Below are 25,561 nucleotides of genomic sequence, written 5' to 3'. Positions count from 1 at the left end.
TACATTAATGAAAAGAGAGGGATCAAAGCAATCCTTGTCGGCACGGCTGATTGAATCAATAGCGTTATCTTCCTACAATGGCCACTGAACCAGAGAGTCGGCAGTTCATTCAGAGATTGCTGCTTATATTTTTGAGGTTAAATGTTGAGGTTTAGTGGGCTCAGTACAATATTAAAATCACTGGCTTTGCTTTTTTTTTAAAGGCCATTTTTAATCTTATCTCAAGATCTAGAGCTGTGATTGATGTATAAAACTGAATTGGATCTTGCTCTGTTACTATGTGTGAGTACGGGGTGTCAGTTCTTTAGGGTACTGTTACACCAAAGTTGTACACAGAATCATAGAGTTGTTACGGTGCGGAGGAATGCCATTTGGCCCATCATGACTCAGAGCCATTTTCCTGCCTTTTCCCCATAACCCCGCACATGAAATAATCATCCGATTCCCTCTTCAATGGCTATATTGAACCTGCCTCCACCACACTTCCAGGCAGTGCGTTCCAGAGTCAAACCACTCGTTAAGGGAGATGTTCCCATCCCACCCAACACAGGCTGTTGGGGGGTGGGGGTGGACCATGCAAAGGTCCATGGACCTCAGGTGGGATTTTCCAGTTTAGGGGTGAGCGCCGCTGGAAAGCCCCGTCCATTGTGTGAACAAGATTTCTCTCACATTGCATTTGCTGCTTTTGCAAATCACTTTAAATCTATGCCCTTCTCGTTCATGATCCTTTTACGAGCGTGAGCAGTTTCTTCCTATCTACTCTGTCCAGCCTCTCCACTGTGTAAGTCCCAGCTGGGAGAAGATTGTGGAAATGCATTCCTGCAGAAGTCAAGCCTGACTGTGTGTTTTTGCCTGAAATTATTCAGCTGTGAATTCTGTGTTCTTGGATCTCCTCCGATTTTGTCTTATCATCATAAAGTGAAGCACAGATGGAGGCATGTCCGGCCTATGTTGGCTCTGGAAAGGGCAGATGTCGTGGTCAGTCTTAAACCTTTGCTTTTTGTGTTTATTGTAACATTACGTTCTGCACCCTCTCCTTTTCTTCCCCGTGAATGGTGTGCTTTGTATAGCACGCAAGAAACAATACTTTTTACTGTATACTAATATGTGTGACAATAATAAATCAAATCAAATTCAATTGGTGACCCTGCTTCTGAACTTTTGGAGTATAAGAGATTAAATCCTTCTTATCTGATGTATAAACTGTTTTGTCAAAATGTACATTTGTCTTTCTATATTAAGGTTCTATTTCCATTACATTAACATATAACTGGTGCATGTTGACATTAGTCCCGACGTAACTCATCAGCTCAAGTGGATTTGTCTTGCTTTATTTGAATTTGACTCAAAATTTGTCTTAATCTACATGATAACTTGGGCCTGATGCTAACACAAAGTGGAGCACTGAGGAATAAAGCGACATAGTGGTTTGCACTGCTGCCTCACAGCACCAGGGACGCAGGTTTGATTCCAGCCTCGGGCCACTGACTGTGTGGAGTTTGCACATTCTCCCCTGTGTCTCCGTGGGTTTCCTCTGGGTGCTCCAGTTTCCTCCCACGTTTCAAAGATGTGCTGGTTAGGTTGATTGGCCATGCTAAATTGCCCCTTGGTGTCAGGGGGATTAACAGGGTAAATACATGGGAATAGGGCCTAAGTGGAATTACGGTTGGTGTAGACTCGATGGGCTGAATGGTCTCCTCCTGCACTGTAGGGAATCTATGATTCTATTCCAGGTCTGATGCAGTACCCATGGGGAAACTCAAAGGAAAATATTCACCACCCTTTGCCAGTGTTCCTCTTGAACTGGTTGTAAGAGGCTGGATGGGAATGGTACAAGCTGACTACCCCCTTTTTCCCATTAGCTGCAATGTTTACAGAGCCCCATCACATCAGCAAAACGCCAGGAGGGAGATTTGTGACCGGGGAGAGTGGCGCCAACTTTCAGTCCATTCAAGAGCGAGACTGAGTTCAACTTTATAAGTGGGTTGCATTAAAATGGATTACATTTCTGAGCCCAAACGAATGAGCCTCAGTCCAAGTAAGCATTGGCTTGCCAATCTGGGAATGAAAGGATCCAACTGGCATAAGGAACTGATCAGGAATGTTACCTGGACTTTAGACAGAAGGATATTGTCAGACTGTCTCTTGTCATCAGTATACAGCTACCCTATCAATTAGAATAAACTGCTTGAGCCATTTCTCAAGCGTCTTCTTTCCTCACTATATTATGCAAATGATACATAATCACTGCATTACAATTAGTGTACTTCATTAACCTACAGTTACAGTTCATTTGATACAGAGGCAGCTAATGGTGCTGAGCTTCCTCTGACTCGGGAATTAGCAAGTTTTATTTCACGCCATCTTCCTTAACTCACGCCCACCTGGAAAATCCCAGCAATGCACGTAGTATAAGCTTATTCATTTGTGTCACAAGTAGGCCTACATTCACACCACATGAAGTGAAAATTTCCCAGTCGCCATGCTCCGTTCGGGTAACACTGTGGGAGAATTTAGCACCTAACCAGCATGGCTTTTGGACTGTGGGAGGAAACCGGAACACCCGGAGAAAACCCACGCAGACATGAGAAGGGCGTGCAGACTCCACGCAGGCAGTGACCCAAGCCAGGAATCAAACCCAGGTCCCTGGCACTGTGAGGAAGCAGTGCCATCGTGCCACCCACATGAATTCAGAGCCTTGAGATCAGAAAGGGTTTGAAATTACCAGTGTTTCCCTCAGTGCATGCATTTTTATCCAAGTGTAGAATGATGCTCAACATGTTCCAGATTAGTTTTGCTATCCTTTCCTTTCCTCATAACACTGCAAATTCTTCCCCATTCAAGGATTTCTCAAATTCTCTTTTGAAAGTTCTCATTGTTTCTGCCACTCTTTCAGTCAGTTTCATCTTGTGAATTCATGGAGCTCAAATATTTTAATAAAGTTCAAAATTTCAGCACGTAAGGGAGCACAGTGGTTCACACTGCTGCCTCACAGCACTGGGGGTCCCGGGTTCGATTCCCGGCTTGGGTCACTCGCTGTGCGGAGTCTGCATGTTCTTCCCCCCCATATCTGTGTGGGTTTCCTCTGGGTGCTCTGGCTTCCTCCCACGGTCTGAAGGACGTGCTGGTTAGGCGCATTGGCCATCTAAATTCTCCCTCAGTGTACCCGAACAGGCACTGGAGTGTGGGGGTTTTCACAGTAACTTTGTTGCAGTGTTGGTGTAAGTCTACCTGTCACACTGATTTAATAAACTTTATAAAGCTTAATTCTTTACAAAGTAATGTCTGAAAATAGTGGATATACTTTAAAGTTATGTAAGTCAGAACAATCTGGTCAAATGTTGCTTCTTATGAGAACATTTCAAACAATCTGCAGCAACATGAATAGGATTGCATATATTTTACAAGTAAGAATGCGTCAGGAGCTTTTACTGTGGTTTCACAGGACAGACTGATTTTATTAATTACTTTGATGGGAGGGATGAAAGGAAAACAAAAAGAAGGAATGGTTGCAGGCGGAATATTTAAGACTGCATCAGTTATTGAATGGGTAAATCTGCTTGGAATTGCCAGACTTAATGCAGTACATCTAAAAGAATGGTGTACAATTGTCAATGGCATTAGCAGTTTTTATTACATCTTTTTACATTAAAACAATGTCTTGTTTTTGATCGTGCTTTTTCAGTTCCCAGTTATAACTGGGTTGCGATCTCCAGTTACAACAATGAGTCTCCCTTAGCCCACTTTGAGTTGACTGGTGGTGATCTCCAGCTATTAGGCCAGAGACTACCCCAAAAATACCAAGAAGAGGACTTGAGTTATTTTCCTTTACATCAATGGAAGAGGCGATGGCCTAGTGCTATTATCGCTGGACTATTAATCCAGAAATGTTCTGGGGACCACAGCAGATGGTGGAATTTGAATACGATATATTGAAAAATATCTGGAATTAAGAATCTACTGATGACCATGAAACCATTGTCGGAAAAGTCTGTCTGATTCACCAATGTCCTTTGGAGAAGGAAATCTGCCGTCCTGACCCGGTCTGGCCTACATGTGATTCTGAGCCACAGCAATGTGGTTGATTCTCAACTGTCCTCAAAGGGCTACTAGGGATGGACAATAAATGCTGGTCCAGCCAACGGCACCTGTGTCCCACAAATTAATACAAAATAAAGGTTGCTGTTGCAGGGGTAAGGTCACGTCTGAGGGAAACAGAGGCAGTGTTAGCCCAGCCGTCAGTCATTACAGAAAATGGATTCAGCTAGAACTGAAAGAAGGAAGTACTTGTATTAATATCACTGCTATCAGATGGTCACCGGAACCAGTTGGAACTAGTTAGTCACAGTCAATTACTACCGTTGGCCCTTTGAGTGGTTAAATGACCATTTCCTGTTCTAATCGTCCTCATGTCTCATCTGGCCCATGGTTTGATGAAGCTCCTGTGAATGTTTCCTAACATTGAAGGTGCTACAGAAATGCAGCTTCTCACTGTGGTTGTTGTTGCACCATTCTTTTCACATTTACAGGATTACAATTATCCACTCCCATGTGAATCCATTAACAAGAGCTTTGTGAATAGTTAAAACAAAGCTGCAGAAAGCCAGAGGCACAGCACTTTATTGTGAGTGATGTCCCCATAAACACTTCTTCCAGTCATTAGTAACCACCAGACACCACGTTGACACCTCGAGTAAGGTCATGCTTTGAACCATGAGAAATATCAAGTAATTGCGCGCAGGCAGTTGGCTTCCTGAATATGGTGAATTAAAATACAATCTGAGAGCTGTCTTATTCATTTGTTTACGTGCCAAGTTCCCCAGACATGTAATTCGAAGATTATTTGCTGTCCAAGCTGCCACTTTGGAGTTTTGCTAATCATTCAAGTCCTTAAATTTCATTGGTTAAGGAGGTAGATTATTGTCCCAAGTCCCAAATGCCCTTCGACCTGGAGTGTCATCACCACATCTTTGGATTTTTCTCCCTCCCTTTCTAATAAATGTTTTCAGAAGGGTGGTACATTACAGAAGGAGGCCGGGGGGCAGCTCGGTGGCACGGTGGTTAGGACTGCTGCCTCACAGCAACAGGGAACTGAGTTCGATTCCAGCCTTGGGTCACTGTCTGTGTGGAGTTTGTACATTCTCTCCGGTTTCCTCCCACACTACAAAGCTTTGCAGGTTGATCATGCTAAATTGACCCCAGTACCAGGAGATTAGCAGGGTAAATATATGAGGTTATGGAAATGGGGCCCTGGTGGGATTGTGGTTGGTGCAGACTCGAAGGGCTAAGTAGCCTCCATCTGCATTATTGGGATTTTATGATTCAGCCCATTGTGCTATGTCATTTCTTTGACAGAGCCATCTAATTCATCCCACTTTCCCGTTGAAAAGAGAACATTCATTTCCCTTGCAATTCCTGTTCTAGTCTGTCTGTTCCCTGGGAGATCTGTTCAGAGACAACCCCCCATTCCACTCGGAGCTACCGAGAGTAGAGTTCACTCCATCAGCCTCACCCACAGAAGAGAACAACTCTTTGAGCACTGGTGACTTTCCATAAGTAGTCTTGGTGGGCATTGCCTCGTCTCTGATGTGGAACATAAGCAGTGTCTATGACATTTGCATTAAAACCCAATGGCTTCTCGAATGTCCCTCAAGGAGGGGAAGCTGCCCAGACTTGGACTGGCCTACACGTGCCCAATCCCACACTACGTGGTGGGACTTTCAATTCTCTTAGAAATGGGTAAATTAATGTGTTCCTTTGCCAACCATCAATCATGTCCCAAGAGTAATTTTATCAGAAAGCTAAGATCGAGTGTTTGTTAATCGGTTTCCTGCTTCATTAAATCATTAAATCCAAGATGAGCCTTATTATTAGTCAGTGTCATCCTGGCAATGTACTTTTTGCAGTTTTTATTTATTCATCTCGAAAAACAATGAGTGGGTGCTAACCAAGGTATTGTCAAATCTGGTTCTTTCCTAAAAGCTAAACCTAACATCTGCGACGGCAAGTTCAAAGAATGGTGTTGAGATTTTGACCCGTCATCCTGATTTGTTCAGAGACTGACAAATAAGTGCATTCTCTGTTAAAAACTTCACACATCCTGCTTCTCACTGATGGCTTTCTCCCACTCCGTAACTGTTGAGTTCATCTGACTTTGACATGCACTAAGTTACTGCCTGAATTGTTCAAATCTTCTTCCCAAAACTTGACTTGAGCTTGTTTGAGCCAATAAAATGGGGAACGCCTGTGTGTCACTGAAGGTTAATCCTTCTTTTGAAATCGCTGCTTTACACTTTATCCTGGAAGTGCTGTGATCTGTCCTTACAGGTCTAATTGCACTACCTTGCCTTGTACCTTGCGAAGTGTGAAGGGGGAATCTGAACGAGCCAGTCATCCCCATTTCACAGCCCTGTCTGTCTGTCTCTCCCTGGAGCACAGGAGACTTGGGGGTGATTTTATAGAGGTCTATGAAATAACGATCCACTAGATAATTGGCACAGTGGCACGATGTTTAGCACTGCTGCCTCGCAGTGCCAGGAATCTGGGTTCAAATCCCAGCTTAGGTTTCTGTATGTGTGGAGTTTGCACGTTCTCCCTGTGTCTCCTCTGGATGCTCCGGTTTTCTCCCACAGTCCAAAGATGTGCCAGTTAGGTGGATTGGCCATGCTAAATTGCCCCTTAGTGTGAGGGCGATTATCTAGGGGAAATGCATGGGGTTATGGGGCCTGGGTGGATTGTGGTCAGTGCAGACTTGATGGGCTGAATGGCCTCCTTCTGCACTGTAGAATTCCTTGAGTATATATCTTTTCCCACAGGTAAGGGGGTGTAAATCTAGAGGGCATTGGTTTGAGGTGAGAGGGGAGAAATACAAAAGGGTCCAGAGGGGCAATTTTTTTCATAGAATGCCTGGAATGAGCTGCCAGAGGTAGTAACGGAGGCGGGTACAATTTTGTCTTTTTGAAGCATTTAGACAGTTACATGGGTAGGATGGGTAAAGAGGGATATGAGCCAAATACAAGCAATTGGGACCAGCATAACATTAAAAACTGGGCGGCATGGACAAATTGGGCCAAAGGGCCTGTTTCCATGCTGTAAACCTCTATAACTCACAGGTCAACTTACTGTCTGAGGGTCTCTGTATGGACATCAGGAGCAGTAACCTGGGATGCCCCACATTAACCAGGTCAAAACAGAAATAATTCGCTTGCCAATTCCACAAAGTGTTTTCCAGCCAATGAAATGTAGCCATTGTTGTAATTCAGGATGGGTCTGGGCCAGTTGTGGTGCCACCTTAGTTGAGATCAGCCTAGAACCTGACGTTATTTCAGATGTAGCACAGTTCCACAGGCTCTGTGTTAGTGAACCAATATTGGAATCTTCCATCTTGGACGTTATCGTCAACAGTTTAGTTAAATGTTGTTATCACAAGATTGCATCCAAAGTGAATATGCAATGCATTTCGACACGAATGCAACAAGCTGAACAGATACAGGTTAGATTTCTGGAACTGCTCTTGGGAGACTAATGGGCAGTGGTTTGGGAAATAATTCCTCTGATTGCTGGTTAAGGTTTGGAAGATTTAGTCTAGTCATTGTTTGAAAGCCACACAAACTAGAGGAATTTTACCCACACAACAAATATTGAATGTAATATGTAGAAGGTAGCACGGTGGCACAGTGGTTAGCACTGCTGCCTCACAGCAACAGGGACAGGGTTCAATTCTGACATTGGGTCACTATGTGAGGTCTGCATGTTCGCCCCATGTCTGCGTGGGTTTCCTCCGGGTGCTCCGCTTTCCTCCCACACTTCAAAGATGTGCAGGTTAGGTTGATTGGCCATGATAAATGTCAGGGGATTAACAGAGTGAGTATGTGGGGTTATGGGGGTAGGGCCTGGGTGGGATTGTGGCAGGTGTAAACTCGATGGGCCGAATGGCCTCCTTCTGCACTGTAGGGACCCTGTGAACATCACAAGCATGCAAATTTGAGGGAAGGAAATAAGAATCAATGGCTTCCAAGTCGTCTGTCAGGTGGAAGCTTCAGTAAGTGTTAAGCCTGTACGCCATGATCCAAGGTAGAACTGGCGTAGAAAGGAAAGGGACAACATTTGAAGTTTCTGGCGGAAGAGGCTCGAGGAACTGAATGGTCTTTTTGTCTTTCTTTGCTGAGCCACTTTCCTGAAGCAAAAGTAGTAGAAACTGATGAGAAGCGACTGTTTTACGGTAAAGCCTAACAGATCAGTATGATTCTGGGTTAATCCCTGGATTTGGAGAAGCTTTGAGTTTGCTGACCTAGAATGCACAGAGAGAATAAGGAATAGTGGCTGACTGTGGCCTTCCTGATGGTGACGGAGCTATACCAACCCCATCGCAAGTGTGGAGACTGGATAGGGACAGGGTCAGGTGAAACTCAGCCTGTTGGTATTGTCACAGTTCACAAATCACGGCATGGCTGCACAGTGGTTAGCACTGCTGCCTCATAGCGGCAGGGATCCGGGTTCGATTCCCGGCCTTGGGTCACTGTTTGTGTGGAATTTGCACTTTCGTCCTGTGTGTCTTTGGACTGTGGAAGGAAAGTGGAGCACCCAGAGGAAACCCACACAGACATGGGGAGAACGTGCAAACACCTCACAGACAGTGACCCAAGCCAGGAATCGAACCCAGGTCCCTGGTGCTGTGAGGCAGCAGTGCTAACCCTGTTTCCTCCGGGTACTCTGGTTTCCTCCCACAGTCCAAAGATGTGCGGGTTAGACTGATTAGCTAAATTGCCCTTTCATCTCAGGAGGATTGGGAGAGTAGATGTGTGGGGTTACGGGGACGGGACCTGGGTGGGATTGGTGTCGTTGCAGACTCGATGGGCCAAATGGCCTCCTTCTGCATTGTAGATTCAACAGAAATATAGAAGGTAGGAGCAGGAGAAGGCCATTTGACCCTTCGAGCCTACTCTGCCATTCATTGTGATCATGGATACGTGATAACTTGGGAGAGGTACCAGAACTACCAAGGGAAGCAAGGGATGGTTTAAAAGGACGTTAAAGCAGGTGAGAAGAATGTTAAATTGAGCCCATGCCATGCTGTTATTAACCTTGGTTGTGTGGGTTGTTGAGCAAACAGCTCATGCGGGCATTGAGCCTGGTATAGGCTACCATCTGGAGACCAGAATGCGCATAAGTTAACGTCTCTACAGACGTGCCATTCAGTCAGATCCACCTGCTACATTTATGCTGAATCCCATAACAAACCGAGTTATAATTGGTGACAGTCTTACTGTATAATGAGCTCTCTGGTGCAATTAAATAGGACATTTACAGATCACAGATTGTGGCCCATCATATTAATGACTTTGGTATGGCTTTAGTAAATGGTTAACGATTAGCCAACTGCTCATTTGAATTTTGTTTTGAAAGCACTGTTGTGCAGTTCTTTCTGTTAGCAGATATTAAATTACCATCTGTTTTCTTGTCATTTATCCATTAGAGCAAATGAAACAAAAGCTAGCTTCGATTTCACTTCTTGGCACACATTTCACTCACTTGGCTCCGTTAACCCGATCTGGCCCAAGCAGGAAGGAAAAAAAACTCCAATTTCTGCCTCCTACCACCTCAGAACATCCCAAAGTCACGGCCAGTGATGCACTTTTGAAATGCGCCCCGTAGTTGCAACGCAAGAAATGTGGCAGCCAATTTGAGCAAAGCAAGTTCCCACAACCGGCCATATTATCCTGACTGGATCAGTTTGTGAAACAGTCATGGAACCATAGAATCCTAGAGTGCAGAAGGAGGCCATTCGGCCCATTGAGTCTGCACCAACCACAATCCCACCCAGTCCCTACCACATAACCCCATGCATTTACCTGAGCTAGTTCCCCTAACACGAAGGGGCAATTTAGCATGGCCAGTCAACCTAATCTGCACATCTTTGGACTGTGGGAAGAAACCGGAGCACCCAAAGGAAACACACGCAGACATGAGGAGAACATGCAAACTCCACACAAACAGTGACCCAAGGCTGGAATCGAACCCGGGTCCCTGGCGCTGTGAGGCAGCAGTGTTAACCACTGTGCCACCCATTGTACTACCCTGCCACCCATCATTTTCCAGTCACACTTGCCCCAAAACTGGAAAATTTCGTCCAAGGTCAGCAGACCTTTGCATGGTCCACCACTCCCCCATCCCCTACGAATCCGTGCAGTTCGGGCGGGAAAACTCCCCCCTTAGGCTTTGGGCTCGGTGGTGAGAGTGAGCCAAGGCTTACTTGCCCCTGGCTGGCATTCTCCAGTCCGGCTGCAGTGAATGGCATTTTGACTGATGCCAAATTATCCATTCTCATTGGCTGCGCGTGGACGGGGGTGGGTGTGAGGTAGGCGAACGGGATTGGAGAATCCTGCTCTACATGTGACCTCAGAAGTCCCAGTCCCGGTTAGTCCTGCCCCTGTGGCAGCTGCTATAAAGGGTAAACATGATTCCCAGGAACATTATTAATAATTCAACTCTCAATTACGCAGTTTTAAGAACACAGTAGATATTTAGAGTTGATAAAATGAATTTGGCAGAAAAATGAAGCTAATTAAAAAAACGATGTCTCAAATACAATGACAATACCCGCTGTACCAATAGATTTCAAATGTGTTCACGAGTGATGGAATCTGAAGTTAATGAAATCTGCTTTATTGTTCAGTTGTTAATAAGGATTTCTTTAGGAGAGTGTTAATCATCTCTATGTCATTTAGTTTTGAAGTCAAAATATTGTTACAAATTATACAAGAAAACAAATCATCAAACTACTCCCACTTCCCAGTCCCAGCCTCTGTCCCTGGGCTGCAGTGTAAGTTATTAGATGACCCCAGCTCTCGCAGTATGGGGAAAGTGCCAGGTCTCAGTCTGGTACACCTTCCCCAAACCCTTTACTTTTCAAACTACCCTTCCCAGCCAATGTCACCTCTCATCCCATCCCTATTTCCGACCATTGCCCCCTTCCCAGCAACCCCATACACTTACCATAGCTAACCCACCTAATCTGTGCATCTTTGGATATGGATGAAAATCCCCACGCAGGCAGGGGGAGACCATGCAAACTCCACACAGACAGTCACCCAAGGCTGGAATTGAACCTGGGTCCCTCAGGCAGCAGTGCTTACCACTATGCCACCTACAGTTGTAGGTTTCAAGGTTACATCAGCAAGATAGTGAAATGCACAGAAATATGGCTTATGGAGTACAATGAGTGAAATATAAAGTGGGGAGGAGAGATATAGAAAGACAGTATATCAAAAATGACTCAATTTTGCGAAGTGTTGATTAGCAGAGACCCTTGTTCTCCATCTACAAACATCTTGAAGGTGAGAGGACAAGCTGATGGAGTGGTTAAAAAAAAAACACTTGGTTTCTTGATTTCATAAATAGAGGAATTGAGTATAGCAAAGATGTGAGAACTTTATTAAATATCAGTACAACCTTAGCTGGAATATTGTGGACAATTGTGAACACCACGCTGAGGGAAAGTTGGAACTGCTTGAGGGAGGGTACAAAGGAGGTTTACTACGGAGGAGGGACTTCAGTTCTGATTGAAAAAGTTAGGAGTGTTTTCTCTGTGGAAAGAGAGGTGACAAAGGGGGAGGTTTGAAGATGATGAGATGCTTGGATAAAGGGAAGCTCAGGATTTGCTCTGAGAAGTGGGTCAATAACAGATATAAAAGCACTCATGAAAAGAACCATGGAATGGCTACAGTGCAGATGAAAAGACCTAGACGAGAGTATAGCAAAGAAATAAGAACGATTGGCGCAATGGATCAAATGGTCCCCTTCTGTGCTCTTACATTCTCAGCCTTTCAGCAGAGATCAAAATCAGAGCAAACACAAGATGATGTGTGGTGCCTTTTCTTATCAGCCTGGATCTCGCTTGTCGGGAACTGGATTCAATTTGAATTTGGTGTTTGGAGCAAGCAAGGAGATGCATTTGGGTCTGTCAGGCCCACTCTACCCATTGGTTTTGCAACTTGGGGTGAAACACTTTTTCACTGCATTTCTGTGGTTGAATGGGTAAAACTTCTTCACAATTCATTGCTGCCTTTATATCTGGAATTTCACATTAGCTCTGTGTCAAGTGCAGACACTGCATTGTCAAAGAATAAGAATGTACCCTCCTGTGATAACTTGCCAGCTCCAGACTGCACCAGTCATTGTTGACCAGTGTTTCCACTGAAAATGTCAATAATGAACATGACTGCGCTCCAATAATAAAGGTTCTGAATAACTCTTCACTTTCCTTCCTTTGAGCGTTTCCTCCTTATTTGACAAGAATCGCACTGACTTAATTAAAAGGGAACCTGATTCATGGCTCAATAAGCAGATACCTTGGCAAGCTAAGCCATTGTATGAGTTTAATGAAATCAATGTGGTTGCTGTCTCATTGTTATTCAATTAGACAATATCACAGGGAGCTGGCTGTGTGCACATCACATCACCGGTAATAAAGGAGATCTCAGTGGAATTGAAGAGTTTTGATGGTCTTTCACAGAGGAGAAAAGGAATTCAGATGTTGTAATTACACAAAGATAGATAGAATACGGCACAGGAAAAAATTGAGTTCACAAGGGATGAAGACTTAATAAGACAAAGACATGCATCTGTTAGCCTTTCAATTGGAATAAGTTTACTTAAGTGCTTTCCCTATTGAATGTTCTATCTAAAAAGTAATTCTGCAATATTTCCAAATTATTATGAATTTGCTGTCTTGTGGATTATTGTCAGATGAACAGTCAGTTAACACTTTTTCTTAAGCCTTGCTTTCTCCAGATGTAAATAGCTGCCATGTTCAAATTTCTCGGGTGGGATAGGTGGGATGCCTTTCAAACCATAAGGAAGTTGGATTCCTCTCCCTACCCATTTGTCTATTTCAATTGTTGTGGGTGGGTGGATGTGTGTTGAATATGTCCAACTGGCTGTGTGAGAATAGCACGGCCTGTGAGCTGAGAACAAATGAGTTAATTTATCACTTAGCTTGAGGAGAAGAAAGAGAGGTTTGCACCCCCGGTTTCCCTTTTGCATTTTGCAAAGGTACATATTTGAATTGAGCCTTGAACTAAAAGAATCTGAAAAATAACAAATTACACGGTGGGAAATGACGGTGCATCCATGCCTGAGTACAAAAAAAAATCCAACTTGCTCCTCCCACCAAAGTGACTAGTGATTATTCCTGTTGCTTTACTTATCTCATGAAAATCAGTGAGAAATGATTAACAAATGGAGCAAAAATTAACAAAGGTACATGGTATTGGCCAGCTGCTAACTACCTGTGGGCATTCAGCCGAGTTTGACCCATATGTCAGCCCTTGCCCCTTCCCCTCCATCCCAAGATAGGGGTTCCCCCTCACCCTTACTTTTCACCCCACTAGCCTCCACACTTGAAAGGTCACCCTCCACATTTCCACCAGCTCCAGATGGCGCGATCACAAAACACATCTTCTTCTCACTTTCCCACCCTTGTCAGCATTCCGCAGGGACCGCTTCCTCTGTAATATCCTGCTCCACTCCTCCATCATGTCCAATTCCCCATTCCCTTCCCACTGCATCTCCCTTTACAATCGCAGAAGGTGCAGCAACTGTCCCTTTACCTCTTCCCTCCTCACTGTTCAATGGTACAAATGCTCTTTTCAAGTTAAGCAGTGTTTCACTTACACTTTTTTTTCAATTTGGTCTGTTGTATTTGCTGCTCCCAATTCCTCCTCCTCTACATTGGAGAGACTAAACGCAAACCGGGTGACCACTTTATGGAACACCTTCGCTCTGTCTATAACCATGACCCTCCAGAACAAAGAACAAAGAAAATTTCAGCACAGGAACAGGCCCTTCCAAGCCTGCACCAACCATGCTGCCCGACTTAATTAAAACCCCCTACCCTTCCGGGAATTATATCCCTCTATTCCCATTCTATTCACGTACTTGTCAGGATGCCCCTTAAAAGTCATACTGTATCCATTTCCACTCCCTCCCCCGGCAATGAGTTCCAGGCACCCACCACCCTCTGTGTAAAAAAATCTGCCTCGTACATTTTGTTGAATGGCGGGGCAGGCTTGAAGGCTAGATGGCAAACTCCTACTCCTATTTCTAACGTTCTTACGTTATTTATTGATTATTTATTTCAGGTTATTGGAATAGTGTTGAGCTCCCTTTACCTGAAGACACTATCCCAACACAGCGATGAAATGGACGGATTCAGAGCGCACATTCCATATGAGCTGTTGGATCTTTCAGGGGCTGGGTGGTGTCTGTGCCTGCCCAGAGAGGAAGGCTACCAGCCAGTAGAGAGAGCCGTGAGTGACACTGACATACCAGAGGCAGCGTATCCCGAACAAGGAATCCAACTGACCCGCGCCGAACAAGAAGTGAACTGAGATTGCAAGAGGCTGCAAGTGTGGGAGCCTGCCGCTCAACTGAGCAGAGAGGTACTGGGTTTGATGTTTGTAATGTTTGTCTAAGTGTGGGAGACCATCTCATTCTTTTGCTGCTCAGGAGGCTTTGTCACTGTGAGGGCAAAAGCCCAATGACAAGTTGAAAAGTGTTCAGATTGAGGATGAATGGAAAATGCTGTGCTCGCTGGAAATCTGAAATAAATCAAAATAGAAAATGCCGGGAAAACCCGGCAACTCCGGAAGCATCAGTTCCATCAGTCCTTGTGGACTCACAACATTAACTCTTGTTTCTCTCCCAGCAGATGTTGCCCAACCTGCTGAGTTTTGTTGTTTTTGATTTCAGACTTACTGGGTGGAATTTTATGGCCGTTTACACTGGCGGGATTTCCCGCTGCGGTGGACAGCGATTTGGCTGAGTGCCAAATTCTCCGTCCTCACTTGCGGTGGGGTGCGACTGTCTGGACGATCCCAGCCGCTATATTTGGAGAAGATGGTGCAGTTCCCGTCCAACTCACTCATCCCTTTATATCCTTAATTGTTCTGTGATTCACTGAAAATTAAATCACTGTTTGAAAAAGAAAGGGAACCCTCTGGAACTTATCCGGCTAAACCTGCTGGAGAAACAACAGAAGCTGGAAGTATGGACCACCTTGTGAGCAGCATCCTAAACCACAACCTCAGCTGTTGGGCACGGTTAACCCATTGGAGGGATTATTAAGGGGCTTCTGCTTTGAAATGATGCAACACTACCAATACATTAGCTTGGCCAATTTTCACATTCCTCTTGACATGGGGCATTGAAATTCTGCAAACTTACACTTCTCAGTGCCATGATACATTATGTTTTTTCCATCATGGAATAGCCAATGTCCCTAATTTTAAAAGTGGTTTTACCTTCTGAAGAGTGATGATTATGCTATTGTCTGTATGGGGACTAATGGAATTAATGTAAGTGTTGGTACAGAATTCCTACAGTGCATTCAGCCCATCGAGTCTGCACCAACCACAATCCCAACCAGACTTTATCCCCATATTGCCACATATTTACTCTGCTAATTCCCCCCCGACACTGAGGGTCAATTTAGCACGGCCAATCAACCTAACCCACACGTCTTTCAGACTATAGGAGGAAAGTGGAGCACCCGGAGGAACCCCATGCAGGTACGCAGAGCAAACTCTGCACAGACAGTGACCAGAGGCGGAAATTGAACCCGGGTCCCTGGCACAGTGCTAACCCACTGTGCCACCCTCAGGTTCAAACTAGCTTGACAGCCTTCAGCTTGGTACTTTAGGCAGTGCAATCAGAGCAAAGTTTGTAAAGATTCTGTTTGCATTCACAGCTAACCTGCATTAACAGTGATTAATCTGGAATTCCAATGGTAGTAGCAGCTCCCAGTCAGGAGATAATGCGGAGATGGCAGTATAACGGGACTGCAACCTTTGTGTCGATTTAATAATTATGGGTGCGGCGGATGCTGTGAATAACATTGCTGAGAGTCTACTGTTGTGTGACTCCTCGGTTTCTTTCCTGACACGGGATTGCATTGATTTATTCTCTGTTAGTTCATGTCACTGCCTTACACTGCTTTATCACAGTTTCACATCACAGCGCCTGGTTTTATCATTTCAGGCACTCACTGATGTGGGACTGATGATAAATTGTCAAATTTCTCATGAGGCACAAGAAGGAATGTTCAATCAAAGAGGAAATAATCAGCTGATCAGGCAACCTTGGTGGAAAAGGAATTGAGTAAATCAGCAAAACTGATAAAAATTCATTGACCTGAAATGTTATCTCGGATTCTCTTTCCGCAGATGTTGCCTGACCTGTTGAGTAGCTCCAGCATTTTCTGTTTAATAGTTCAGCCTTCCAGTATCTCCTGTATTCTGCACTTGAGTGTTTGACATTGACACCCCTTACCCAAATTCACCCACAAGGAAAATGATTCAAGGAAAACTTCAAAAGAAGCTGTTCCTTCTCCCCGTGTCTGTGTGGGTTTCCTCCTAGTGCTCCGGTTTCCTCCCACACTCCCAAAGATGTGCCGGTCAGGTTGATTAGCCATGCTAAATTGACACTTAGTGCCCCAAGATGTGTAGTTTAGGGGGATTGGCAGGGTAAATACAATGGGGGTTACAGGGATAGGGCCTGGGTGGGATTGTTGTCAGTGCAATCTCGATGGGCTGAATGGCCTCCTGCACTGTGGAGATTCTGTGACAAACAGGGAAGTCTGATGCAACACAGAAGAATTTTTTATTGAAGGTATGAGTAAGCATGTTACTGTGAAAATCCCCTTGTTGCCACATTCAAGAGACATGACCTTCTCCGTACTAAACCATGCCGCCTGTTTGGGGACACTAAGGGGCAATTTAGCAAGGCCAACGCACCCTTCTGGCTGTGGTAGGAAACCAGAGCACCCACACAGTCAACATGCAGACACGGCACAGACAGTGACCCAAGTTGGGAATCAAACCCAGGACCCTGGCGCTGTGAGGCAGCAGTGCTAACCCACTGTGCCACCGTGTCGCCTGATGAAATGACAATGAGAAAATGGCACAAGACAAATGGGAAACGTAAAGAAAGAAATGATGTGCCACAAGGAGGTGTAAATAGGAATAGCAGAACTGTTACCAACAGCTGCCGTTGACAACAGAACCAAAAAACACTACCCAAAATCAGGGAGGGGACATAGATTGTTATCTGATGCCACAAAGAGAAAAGCCAAAGTTTTCCGACCACTACCACTGACAGTATCTTCTGGTCCCACTAGGGATGATTTCGCCGTCAGTGGGCTCCCTGGTCAAGTACGGTGCAAACAATGGGAAGCCTATTGACAGAGGTGGGATTGAAAGATCCCACTGCAGGCCAATGGTGGGCCACTTACACTACTGCAAAATATAGCGTGGGGGAAGATGGGTTTGGAAAATCCCATAGGATTTGTTTCCAGTATATTGGATCCATGGGCATGTGTTTTTTAAGAGTTTAAGAGGTTTGCCTGGATGGGTATTGCTTTAGCAACACTCAAGAAGCTCCACACCATCCAGAGCAAAGCAGCCTGCTTGGTTAGCATCCCAACCACCAGCACTCACTCTCTCCACACTGACGAAGAGTGGCAGCAGTGTGTACCATTTACAAAATGCATGGAACTCACTCAGGCTCCCTAGCTAGCACCTTCCAAACCCACGACCGCTACTGTCCAGAGGGGCAAGGGATATGTGAGAACATAGCACCTCGAGTTCCTCTCCAAGCCAATCACCACCCTGACTTGGGAATATATCATTGTTCCCCTTCACTGTGGCTGGGTCACAACCCTGGAACTTCCTCCCTAATGGTGTACCTACACCACAATGACCGCAGCGTTTCATTAAGGCAGCTCACTACCATCTTTTGAACAGTAATTAGGGATGGACAACGAATGCTGGCCTCGTCAATGACGCTCAAATCCCATAACTAAATGAATAAAACAAGGGGCAAAGAATGCTAGGTTAATGATCTGAAGTCTTTGACTGATGGGACATGAGGGATAATGATAAATTTCCTTCCTGTAAGAATGCTTATGGTGATTCTTAGCAAATGAAATCAGTTAAGGAGTTTTCATTGATTCTCTTTCGTGGGATTCCCTTGAGGATGAGTCAACCATCAAAAGAAAGAAAGGGCGATTGGAAAGCACCCGGGAGACCGTTTTCACAGAAAATTTTATTTCAGGAGTGGGGAAGAATCAATGAGGACTGTGTATACACGATGATGAATGAATTCCTTCAGCCGCCTCCTCCTTTCAGCCAAATCCAATCAATCGGATAGCAATTTAAAATGGGATAATGCCATCAAATTTAAGAGGGAAGTGGATCAGCAATTGGCAGGTCAAGTGATTAAGGGGTCTGAGATTTACTGGAGTGGTATTTTTTAAATGTTAATGCCTTGATGAACTGTTTAGCCTTGGCCCTCTTGGTCCTTGGATATTCCTCTGATAAACACGCGGAAATGAGAAAGTCCCTCATACTTGATCAGTATGAAATTCTCAGCAGTACGAGGTTCGAGGGAACAGATAAATTAGTTGCATTTAATAGCAAGTTAAACCACGTGAATATCTGAGTGGATGACCAAGTCTCCAAAAGTAGCTAAGGCTTGCCAGGGAAAAGTTGCATGGGAAATATTGTAAAATTATTATGTATCTTTGAAAATGTTGACGCAATATTTGCTTTTGCTTAAACCTGGAATATTATTCCTTATTATTGTAAGATGACTGTTTCCAAAAATACAAAAATGAAGTTGTACTTTGAAATTAAAACGATAAAAAGAAGTTTGACGTTTATTTATTAGTGTCGCAAGTAGATTTACATTCACACTGCAATGAAATTAATGTGAAAATCCCCTAGTCACCACCCTCTGATGCCTGTTCAGGTACACTGAGGGACAATTTAGCGAATGCATGGAACCAGCACGCTTTTCGGACTGTGGGAGGAAATCGGAGCATCTGGAGGAAACCCAGTCAGAAATGGAGAGAATGTGCAGAATCCGCACAGACAGTGACCCAAGCCAGGAATTGAACCCAAATCCCTTATGCTGGCAGTTGAGAATTTTGTGGCAGCTTCTCACATACCTGTCACTCTTTCAGATTTATGGGTGCACTATTTGATTGTAAAAGTCAGTGCTGGGTTCTGAGATGTTAAGTGAAGATGGATTTGTTTTAAAAATTGAATTGCATTGATTCTTCTGGAGAAAAAAAAATTACTTGCCTGTATAATTTATAGAGGTGTCATCGAGGGCTTAACATTGTTTAGCAAATGAAAGAGAACACTGATGAACTGGCCTTAATGCATACTTTGTAAGTGAAACTGATAGCAACCTTTCAATCCAAGACATCCAAGCTTTGCCTTTTTTATATGGTGACCAATTTGCATGTTGACCTTCAATCATTCTCTTGGCAGAACAGCATTCCATTACATCTTCTCATAATTATCCTTAACCTATCTGAATATCACAAAATATTTAGTTCATTGCATCTGAGCTGGCAATTGCAAGCCAAACTAACCCCACTGCCCTACATTGCCCTACATCACCTCTGTATCAAAACTTTACCTTGTTGCAATCATTCTTCATATCTTTATCAACTTGATCACTGAGATTTGGAAGGCAATTTGGCCAGAGGAGCACTGCAACAAAGCCCCACCCCATGCACAGCAAATTTCTAGCAGTGATAGCAATCAGGAATGCTGGTTTGATTTCCCTTCTTAACCAAGGAGTTGTGCGACTTTCAATAACATGATATTGGCTGAGATCATCCAATTGAATGCAAGCCAGAGCAACACAGAAGCTGGGAACTTAACGCTTTCTGTAACTGAGCACATAAACTCACCTCTTAATCATACAGCCTTATGTGCTAGCTTGACATTGCTGTGTCAGGAACCTTGACGTGTGTACGGTTGATGGCCTTGTGGAAATTAAGTTACAACAACAAGGCAACTTTGTCAGCAAGTCAAACAAGCCCTCATTTGAGGTCAGCAGTTGCGCATTCAGGATAAGAGATGAATCTAACCTTGTGTCAGTTTCATAAACACTGCATTCTTGGCCACAGCATGGAAATAAAGTCTAGTTACCATGACAAATATCAAAAAACAAGATATGTTGATGTACTACTCTAATGAAAGAGGTGGTTTTCTATTGGATATGAAAGTGCAGAAAGCTATGCAATGGTTGGCAGACTATGTATGCAAATGAAGGGTTATAAATTCTGCTAAGTACACACCAAACTGTAAGGCTATTGGTGTTTTAACCGGCATGTTCTCTCTCATTAGCTAAAAAAGTACACTGTGGAACTCTGTTAGAATACATAGCGAAATTCACTGTGTCTGTTCTCCTTGCTAGCTGGTCATAAAATCTTCAAAGATTTGAGTACTCACCAAGCATTGTCTGGTTAATCCTCAACAGCCTCAACTGAGTTTACCTCTATGTGATAAATCGCTGTTCAATGGAGTCTGTACCCAAACATAAGGCTGCACGAAGTCCTTTGAAACATTTTGGAATATGTGGCTTCTCCGTGCAAACAAACTCATCTTTAATAATATTTTAGTAGTCAAAGTGAGATTGCAACATTTTGTGTGATTGTAGGAATCTAGCTTAGGCCCAATTGAATTTGGGGCAATAATATGACTTTTTATCCCTTATTGGTTTTGCGGCTTTTTTTTGGTTATTGTCAATAAATTAATCAGGGCTTGACCACCCTGATCTATAGGGTCCAATCAGGTGCTGCCACACCGGTCTCTGGGTGTGTATTCAACAGCCATGCCTGTAGGTGCTGGAGGCACATGGTCACATACCTTCCCTCCCAAATAAGGGGTTAAGGCACCCCTGTGTCTGATAAACAATCTTGTTTGATCAGAGAGTGACTTTGAGATGTCCTGTGTATTTGGGAGTCTGGGGCTGTCTCTGTCCTTTAAGTTGCAGCCTGTCTGTTTGTACTTGGCCAGTTATCCCAGCATGCTTTGTAATTCGCCATCTTCAATGGCCCATTTGGCCACAGTCCACTCAAAAGTCTGGTGGCAGCAGGCAAGAAGCTGTTCTTCAGTAGATATCTGTTCACAGCAATCCATCTCACTTCAGATTTCAAACCATTATCAGTCGGTCATGCAAGTCTTCAACTCACATTGCAGCTCAATCCTGATGACGAAAAACAGCCTTCTTTTATCCTCCATGGCTTTTGCAGTACTTTCCTCAATGGCTTCCCCCATTTCACCCCTGTGCAGACTCTAACCTGTTCCCCTTTCACCCCAGCGCAGTGAGCTGTTTGACGTACTTTCCACAACATTATGTCTTGTTGGTAAACAAAGAGATTTTGCGCTTCCCTCCTCAGGTGACGAGCAGTTCCTTTAAGCTGTGGAAGGCAGCCAAGTGCAGTGACACCGGCAACTTTCAATGTTCCCAGTGGCAAGCTCATTAGTGTCAGAGTAACACCTTCAAGTGATTTGAGGTTATTCACTCCATGCATTAACGCATTCCACAATCTCATCATGCACTGGGTAGGAAATGACTGTCGGAAGCCTCACAACACCAGGTTAAAGTCCAACAGGTTTATTTGGTAGCAAAATCCACTAGCTTTCGGAGTGTTTGCTAGCTTTTACTAGCTAGCTGTAAAGATTGGCATTCTAATCAGTATTCTGTAAACTGGGTGTGTGCCTTTATATGCCCTGTTTGTGATCAGAACTCCCCACTCACCTGAGGAAGGAGCAGCGCTCCGAAAGCTAGTTTGCTACCAAATAAACCTGCTGGACTTTAACCTGGTGTTGTGAGACTTCTTAATGTGTTTACCCCAGTCCAACACCGGCATCTCCACATTAAGAAATGACTGGGCAGAAAGGTAACTGGGCATCGATCCCTCCTGCGCTGCGATCATCTCGACCTGGCATCATTGCTTTATTACCTAACCTTTGCGCAGTGGCCCCTTTCTCTAGCCTGTCACAGCAGGTTTTTGTTCCTGCTGGTACAATTCTGCGCGTGTTCAGGACTCTTTTAAGCTGTCACTCATCATGCAGCACACAGGTCCCATGCAGCAACTGCACACTGATGTTCTCTCGCTTCAGGCGAGTTTCATGGGCTGTTAGTGGTGTGAAAGACTGTCAGCAGACTGTCCTCCTGAGAGCAACTATCTCCTCCGCTTGCAACAGCGCTTTCTTCCAGACTCCCTCACTCCAGGGAAGCTCATCTCAAACCTTTATCTCCAGCCATCGAGCTCACTTCAGCCTAAGAATAAGCACAGTTAAGGGAACTATTTGAAAAGCAATCTTCGGTTGCCTTCATGTTATTGAGATGCTACCCCCTGGAGATCTTTAAGTAGAAGAAGGGAAGGTATTTAGAAATCTGAGTTATGAATTAGGGAATGAGGCCCTTAGGATGGTGAAATGGCCATAAACTTACTTCCTAGGGGGAGAGATGATGCTTCATGCTGAACCATGTAAAGGTTCAGCTTTGTTGAAGTGAGGAAGTTACAGACTTCTTTTTTGAGTCAGAAGTCCATTAATGCAAGCATTCGATTCCCCCGTGCCTTCAATTTTTGTTAACTTTTGTCAAGGTGAATGACGCTGGTGCCTGGAGCTTTTCTGCATTGGCATTAACTCCCGGGTTAAGTATAAAGTCAGCCACCTGAAGAAGCAAGTCTCCTCAGCGCGTCCCAGCTTGGAAAGGGCTCATTGGCTGCATCATGTCTGCCATGTCATTTGCTAACGATTTCCTTCTGTGCTTCAGTTACATGGAGAAAGCCAAACTTGGATTGTTCTCCTCGGAGTAGAAGAGGCTAAAGGGAAACAAGCTACTGAAAATCATGAAGGGTTTCAGTAGAGTGCATTTGCACTGTCAGCGGGGCCAGTAGCCAAAGTGAACCATCTGATTCACTAATATCCTTTGGGGAAGGAAATCTGCCATCCTTACCTGGTCTGGCCTACATGTGACTCCAGACCTACAGCAATGTGGTTGACTCTCAACTGCTCTCCAAGGGCACCCAGGGATGGGCAATAAATGCTGCCCAGCCAGTGACGTTCATGTCCCATGGATGAATATAAAAAAAAGATGGCTAGTAAAAAAGATGTCATTGCTGCCAAGTAAACTCTCGGCCCTCCTTTTTCCCAGTGCCCTGTCTGAGTTGCTCGTATTGATCATGTGGTCCATGCAGGAGGACACCGAGGGTGGTCTTAATGAATCTAGAGACAGCTTTGCCTCCCCAAGGACACCTCAGCTCTTCCTCCAATGGACAGACATTTATGGATGGAAATATGGAATAAATGTACAACTCCTCAAGGTGGGAGACTTTCCTGATTATTAAAATTTCTGCCACCTATGAGGATTGACATAGTTGGCAGAGATTAACTAAAATGTAAATATGATTTACCTCGCCAGGCAGAAAAATGCACAACCCTTCATTTTGTCTGATTAGATTCACTGGATTCATCATCTGATGGGTCACCTGACATCCGCCAAGGAAAGTTCACACTCAACGAAAACTTACTGAAGAGCTGAAGAGAAAACTTCTTAAGGCTGTGAATAGAGGTAAGTCCGCAAACAAAAACATCATTGATAATTTAAGCTTTAGAAATAGAGCCATAAATACGAAGAAACTTACAGGATACTGAGAGGCCTAGATAGAGTAGACATGGAGAGGGTGTTTCCACTGGCAGGAGAACTGGAACTCGAGGGCACAACCTCAGAGTGAAGGGATGCTCCTTTAAAACTTGGATGAGGAGGAAACCCCCGGAAGGTTTGGTGAATCTGTGGAACTCATTGCCACAGAGGGCTGTGGAGGCCAGGTCATTGAGTGTCTTTAAGACAGAGATAGATAGGTTCGTGATTAATAAGGGGATCAAGGTTATGGGGAGAAGGCAGGAGAATGGGAATGAAAATCAGCCATGATTGAATGGCAGAGCAGCCTCAATGGGCTGAATGGCCTAATTCTGCTCCTATGTCTATGGGAGATAAAGAGGATATGGTAAATTTGTTCAAGCCAATGGCTAGGCCAGAGTTGTGTAATGTTTTAAGGAGATCATTAAAGCTACAAACTGCATTTGCCAAGATGAGAAACTGGACTTTCCTCCAGACTCTTCCTCGCAAAGCCAACAAGACTGATTAGAGATTATTAAAGATTTTCAGAAGAATGAGTGGGGAAAATATATTTCCATTTTTTTTGGAAGTCACTAAGATTGATGGCAACAGCAGGGAGTGAGGGAGCTGTTCACAAAGAAGAAGTTTTACCACAGAGTGGAATCAAAGATTCAAAAGTAAAGCTGGGAAAATAATTAAAGCAAAAGACTTTGCTATTTTGATGCAAGTGGAAAATATCATGGAGTCATAGAAATCACAGCATCCCTACAGTGCTGAAGAAGGCCATTTGGCCCATCAAGTCTGCATGAAGCACAATCCCACCCAAGCCCTAACCTCACATATTTACCATGCTAATCCCCCTGACACTAAGGGGTAATTTAACATGGTCAATCAACCTAACCCACACAGCTTTGGACTGTGGGAGGAAACCACAGCACCCGGAGGAAACCCATGGTGATGCGGAGGGAGAACGTGATCTTGAAGATGGTGGCATTGCACCTGGGGCAGATTCTAATGATTAGAATACAGGTGTTTGCCTCCCAGTGCCAACTTTTGATCTTAATTGCATTGTTTGCGCTGGATGCATTTTAATAAGCAGTTGCTCGGCAATGGGTTTGAGGCCAATTCAGAATTGCAGGCAACATGAACAGCCCAGCATTACTCAATTTGAGCTGCTGTCCTCCAGCTCCCTCCCAGATTTAGTTTTACTCAGAATGATTGATGTTTCGCAAACATTGGCTCAGCTATATTTAAGATCTAATTAAGGAAATCGATGGAGTGCTCTTTCTGCAGAATGAACAGTGCAGCAATAAGTGAAAACTCTGCTTTGAGCTGGAGACAATACACAGCTCTTTAACCTGTGCTTAACCCTCTCTCCACTCACACTGTCTGCACCTTTAAGACTTGATTGCCTGTAAAGACTCACATTCCAACCATTATTTTGTAAATTGAGTGTGTGTCTTTATATGCCCTGTTTGTGAACAGAACTCCCACTTACCTGACGAAGGGGCAGTGCTCCGAAAGCTAGTGGCGTTTGCTACCAAATAAACCTGTTGGACTTTAACTGGTGTTGTGAGACTTCGTATTGCGCAATCTCGCCATGGTCTATAAAAATGCCAAACTGGCAAAAGTGCCACATTGCCAGAAGTGTGCAGTTTGCAGATCACTGGTAATGTGAATGCAGAAATTCAGATAAAAGTTTATGATGGATTTGATGTTGTTTGTAATTCAACTAGAATTATCCTGGCCTAAAAAGGATTAGAGGTTTAAACAGGATCTTCTTAATATTGTTGGTGAGCACTGCTGTGTCACAGTGCCGGGGACTTGGGCTCAATTCCAGTCTCAGGTCACTATCTGTGTGAAGTCTGCATATTCTCCCCATGTCTGCCTGGGTTTCCTCCAAGCACTCTGGTTTCCTCACAGTCTGAAAGACATGTGCATTAGGTGGATTGGCCAAGCTAAATTGCCCTTTAGTGTCAGGTGGATTAATGGGATAAACTGGTGAGGTTACGGGGATAGGGACTGGGTGGGATTGTTGCTGGTGCAGGCTCAATGGGCTGAATGGCCTTCT

The 25,561-nt window shown here is 44.3% G+C and overlaps 1 protein-coding gene across 3 annotated transcripts in view; it reads left to right on the top strand.

Annotated features, from left to right (window-relative positions):
- The window catches only part of LOC145361388 (tetraspanin-15), a 154,158-nt gene extending 135,485 nt beyond the window's left edge, over positions 1-18,673 (top strand). For 2 of the 3 annotated variants that reach the window (XM_080217085.1, XM_080217086.1), the window contains exon 8: positions 14,142-18,673. In XM_080217085.1, coding sequence (XP_080073211.1) covers positions 14,142-14,390 — 249 coding nt within the window. In that variant the 3' untranslated portion in view covers positions 14,391-18,673. The remainder of the gene's footprint in view (positions 1-14,141) is intronic. The other variant, XR_013889827.1, reaches the window with a different exon arrangement.
- The last annotated feature ends 6,888 nt before the right edge of the window (positions 18,674-25,561 follow it).

The sequence above is a fragment of the Carcharhinus amblyrhynchos genome, chromosome 34 (assembly GCF_965287045.1).
Source record: "Carcharhinus amblyrhynchos chromosome 34, sCarAmb.v2.hapA, whole genome shotgun sequence".
Classification (NCBI taxonomy): Eukaryota; Metazoa; Chordata; class Chondrichthyes; order Carcharhiniformes; family Carcharhinidae; genus Carcharhinus; species Carcharhinus amblyrhynchos.
The sequence above is the reverse complement of the archived record's forward strand: the minus strand, read 5'-3'. Positions and strand labels throughout refer to the sequence as shown.